General features: G+C 41.8%; 1 protein-coding gene across 1 annotated transcript in view; it reads right to left on the minus strand.

Annotated features, from left to right (window-relative positions):
• Positions 1-4,625, minus strand: part of dcc (DCC netrin 1 receptor) — a gene marked incomplete at both ends in the record, with an annotated part of 58,745 nt that overhangs the window by 51,173 nt on the left and 2,947 nt on the right. Inside the window, 1 exon segment of the mRNA XM_014030000.1 lies at positions 1,835-2,122. Coding sequence (XP_013885454.1) covers positions 1,835-2,122 — 288 coding nt within the window.

The following is a 4,625-nucleotide window of genomic DNA, read 5'->3' on the forward strand; positions in this document are numbered from 1 at the left end:
CCAATACGTCCACCAGGCAGTCCACCAATATGTCCACCAGGACGTCCACAAGGAAGTCCACCAATACGTCCACCAGGCAGTCCACCAATATGTCCACCAGGACGTCCACCAGGAAGTCCACCAGGATGTCCACCAGGAAGTCCACCAGGACGTCCACCAGGAAGTCCACCAGGATGTCCACCAGGAAGTCCACCAGGACGTCCACCAGGAAGTCCACCAGGAAGTCCACCAGGAAGTCCACCAGGAGGTCCACCAGGAAGTCCACCAGGAAGTCCACACCTCCACAAGTCTCAGTGAAATATTATTCAATATTTAAAGAAAAAAAAACTTCAATCTCAACATGAACCTAAAAAATAGAAATAATTTCATTTTACTGGCCAGGTTTAGAAAAAAAGAAGAAAACAGCTAAAAACAGCAAAATGAGCTAAAATAAAGAAAACTGTAGCTCAAGTAGCACAACAGCAGCTAAAGATCAAACACAAGATGAGAACTAAACTTTAACAGCATCAAAAGGAGACCAAACACTGAGCAGTGTTGTATAAAGTACCTCTTGAGTAAAAGTACAAGTATCTTATCATAAAAATACTTTAGTAAAAGTTAAAGTCTTCTCTAAACATATTACTTGAGTAAAAGTCTTAAAGTATCTGATATTTTTTGTATTAAAGTATCAAAAGAGTAAAAGTGAGCAGTTAGATTTTCCTAAATGACATTTATTGGGAGGTGACTTCTCCAAAAACTATATTTTCTAACAGCGTGCAGCTGTGATGGGTTGTGTACAAGCTAATAGTGTGTCAGAATGGTATATATTTATACTTCTCATCCAAACACAATTAAATTCACTCTATAGGAGACACAGTTTATCAGGAGAGGATTTATTTATAATAACAACTCAGAATAAAACAGGAGTAACAACTTTCTACTTCTTACCTTTTTAAAAAATGTGAGTAGAAAGTACAGATAACTGTGTAAAAATGTAGTGAGTAGAAAGTACAGATAACTGTGTAAAAAGGTAATGAGTAAGAAGTAAGAAGTACTCTGAAAAATAATTACTCAAGTAAAGTACAGATAACCAAAATTTCTACTTAAGTACAGTAACAAAGTATTTGTACTTAGTTACTTTACACCTCTGACACTGAGCTAAAGGACAGCTAAAAGCAGCAGAACGTTAGCGAGAAGAATCAAACGTCTGGTTAATGTCAAAACGTTAGCTAACAGCCAAATATTAGAAAAAGCTAAAAGTAGCACTAGCCAAGCAAAAGCTAAAAGACAAGCTAAAAATTGCAGGACATTAGCTAGAAGGTAATGAGCACATGGCTAGTTAGAAGCTAAAGCCTTTCAAAGGATGTGAAGAAAACAGCAAAGGTAAGCTAAAAGTGGCAAAAGGCTAGCTAATGGTGCAAGATGTCAAAAGAAAGGCTAAAACACCATGTAGCCGAATATTAAATGCAGCATAAAGCTAGCAAAAGTTAAAGCTAATAGAATATTAATTAAAATAAAAGTAACCAAAATCAAACTAAAACTGAAACATGCAGAAAAGTGGTGAAAAGCTATAAAAAGGCAAATGACTGGATAAAAGTTTAAAGTAGCAGAACAGTAGCCAAAAGCTAAGAATACCATAAAAAGACAAGAACAGAGTGAGAGAACTGAGATCTGCAGAGACCTGAATGTTTTAGAGGATAAAATATTTGCAAATAAGCTGCAGAAGTGGCTAAAAGTATAAAAGTTGTGAAAGCAGAAGAGCTGAACTTTGTGACAAACTGTAAAATATAAAAACAAACACCAGGAAGTCATCAGCGTATACGATGACTCAGTGTTCTCTGGATGGGTCAGGTACCTGGAAGCACTCGCAGCTCTGCGTCCGTCCCGGTCCGGGTGCTGCCAGGGTTGTCGGCCAGGCAGCGGTACATGGCCGAGTCCGGAGGCTGGACCCGGCTGACCTGCAGGGAACCGGACGGCAGCACGGCCAGACGAGAGTGGGCTTCAAAGGTCACAGGRAGGTCCTCCCGGTTCTTCTGCCAGCGGATGACGGGAGTGGGCTCGCCCGAAACCTCGCAGCGCAGCAGGGCCGTGTCGCCGAGGTACGAGGACACCGACTCTGTGGGGACCACCACCCTGAGAGGACCTGCGGGGACAGGAAGGTCTTCAGGTTCTGAACACTGTCAGATACTAAAAAACTACAGGTGACCTGACACATGTGAGGTACCAGGTACCCGACACCTGTCAGGTACTTGGTACCCGACACCTGTCACCTGACAGGTGTCGGGTACCTGGTACCCACAGGGACCAAGTCATGAACATACTGTAGTACCAGCAGGTACATGTCAAAGTTGTACAACTAAGTACATTTACTTTGTTTCAGTACTTAAGTTTGTTACGAGGATTAGAAATTTTAAATGTTTTAATCTGGTTGACTTTTATTTTGTAGGATTGAAAACATAAAAGCAACATTTTTACATATTTACTTAAAAACACCTGGTTACTCGTTACAAATGTAAATACTTTATGACGTTTACACACTCTAAAAAATAATGTGTTGAATTTACTGAACCAAACGGKTTCCACTAAACCCAGTAAAAAAAAAAGGTTTTAATGGTAACTGGTGTGTTTTAAATGTATTTATTTATTTATTTGTTTGTTTGTTTGTTTGTTTATTTTAATATTTCTGATTAAATATTTCTGCTTTTATCTCTAATTCTGTCAGATTTGATCCTTCCTCCAGTCTGGTTCAGTAAATACACTTCATTTCTTAGAGTGTGGATCAAAGTACTTTTATTTTCCTGATTACCGTGAGCACTTCTATGATTTTTACTTTTCTTATCAGTGAAATTTATTTTTACTACAATCATTCTCTGTTCRGGTATTTCTACTTTAGTTATTTTACTGAAACACCTGTGTACTCGGTTCTTAAAAAGACGTACCTGGTACCTACCTGGTAAGGTAACGAGTAACACCACAATAAAACCAGACCCAGCAGCTGGTTGAGTACTCTGTAAGTACTGGTACACACCTGGTGTGTATTCTGTAGGTGTGCAGTACATACTGTGTACCGGTCCATTTGGACACAGAGACAGATGTTTGGACGGGGGTCTCTCAGACCACCTGTCAGGCACGGTGGAGGGACCATCATGATGTGGGACCACGTGAGGACGACTAACCTCCAGATCTGACCAAGACCCCATGGAGGTCCAGAGGACAGGAGGTGGACCAGGACCAGGACTGTAAACGCAGACCGGATCAGGACCAGGACCAGGACCACCTCCTGCCTGACGAGCAGCAGCTGCCTGCGGCCCGGCCCGACTCTGCCCCCCCTCACAGATTATTGTATTATGTTCGGCCCAGTTTGGTTCTGACCCGGAGCCTGGGGCAGATTAACGAGTCGACGTCAGGACTTTAATAAAAGCTCTTTATTCTCTTCTGCTGGAAGATCTGTGAAAGCAGATTGAAACTAACAGGAACCATGTCCCTGCAGCCTGACCCGGCTCAATGTGGGCCGAGGGCCAGAACCAGAACCAGAACCTTCTTTAAGGAAAATCAAAAAAATATAAATGTTATTAAATCTGTCTCGACTTTTTCTTTTCTTATTAGACTAAAATGATCAGAGTTAAAGTCTGGTGGTCCTGAACTAGAGCCAGGTGGAACACCTGAGGGGGCGGAGTCTCTACATCTGGGCGTGTTCTTCCTGAATGATTGTCGGATGAAGGAGGTGGATCCACTGAGCAGAACTCTCTGGTCTGGGAACACCCAGGACCTGCAGAGGGTCTTTGGGTTTCTGTGCTGGACCTGCTGGCTCTGAGACCAGACCAGAGTCCTGGTCTCTCAGCTGGACCAGAGTCCTGGTCTCTCAGCTGGACCAGAGTCCTGGAAAGCAGAACCCTCAGCTCTCCTGATTCTCTCAGCAGGCTCTAAAAACTCCCGTCAATGAACTTAAAGAACAAAACAGGATTATTASAGAATTGAACCTTGAAGCTGAGCCAGGAGGACTCCAGAGTCCTGCACAGATCCTGGACCTGTTGGGTCCTCTAGACCGGATCAGTGTGGAGGTTCAGGTTCTGATGGAGCTCAGGTGTTTCTGACATGAAGGAGTGAATTCTTCCTGGAGGCCGTCTGAGGAGCACGTTACGAGCCGCAGTGCTAACGAGCTTCAAAATTCAATTATTGTTTTGTGCTTTTTATGTGTGTATTTGTGTGTGTTTTATTGTTTGTGTGTTGGTGTGTGTGTGTGTGTGTGTGTGTTCAGACCAGGAGGGAATTAGCAGCAGAAGCAGCTGAAAGCATCCAGTGATGAAAACAAAGCAGCTAATTGTTGCACAAATCAGTCAAAAACACAGCTTACAGCTCATGTGTCCAAGTGAAGGCCTGTGGGCTGAATCTGACCCTCGTTAGCATTTTATCTGGTCCCAAAGTCATTAAGACAAAACAGTCTGACAGCTGACCAACTCTCAACACAAGAAAATGAAGCTTAAAGTTTTGACTAATCTTTGATTTTGTTGTAAAAAGAACAACAGAGAATAGATTTATTTTAAAGTTAAATATTTGAATTTTTACTGTTTTTTATCCAATTTGCTGGATTGTGATTAAATTTATTTATTAACAAATAAAATGAAAAAGTTGTTGGAGGTTAAGAT

This window comes from Austrofundulus limnaeus, unplaced genomic scaffold (genome assembly GCF_001266775.1).
Source record: "Austrofundulus limnaeus strain Quisiro unplaced genomic scaffold, Austrofundulus_limnaeus-1.0 Scaffold986, whole genome shotgun sequence".
In the NCBI taxonomy this organism is placed as follows: Eukaryota; Metazoa; Chordata; class Actinopteri; order Cyprinodontiformes; family Rivulidae; genus Austrofundulus; species Austrofundulus limnaeus.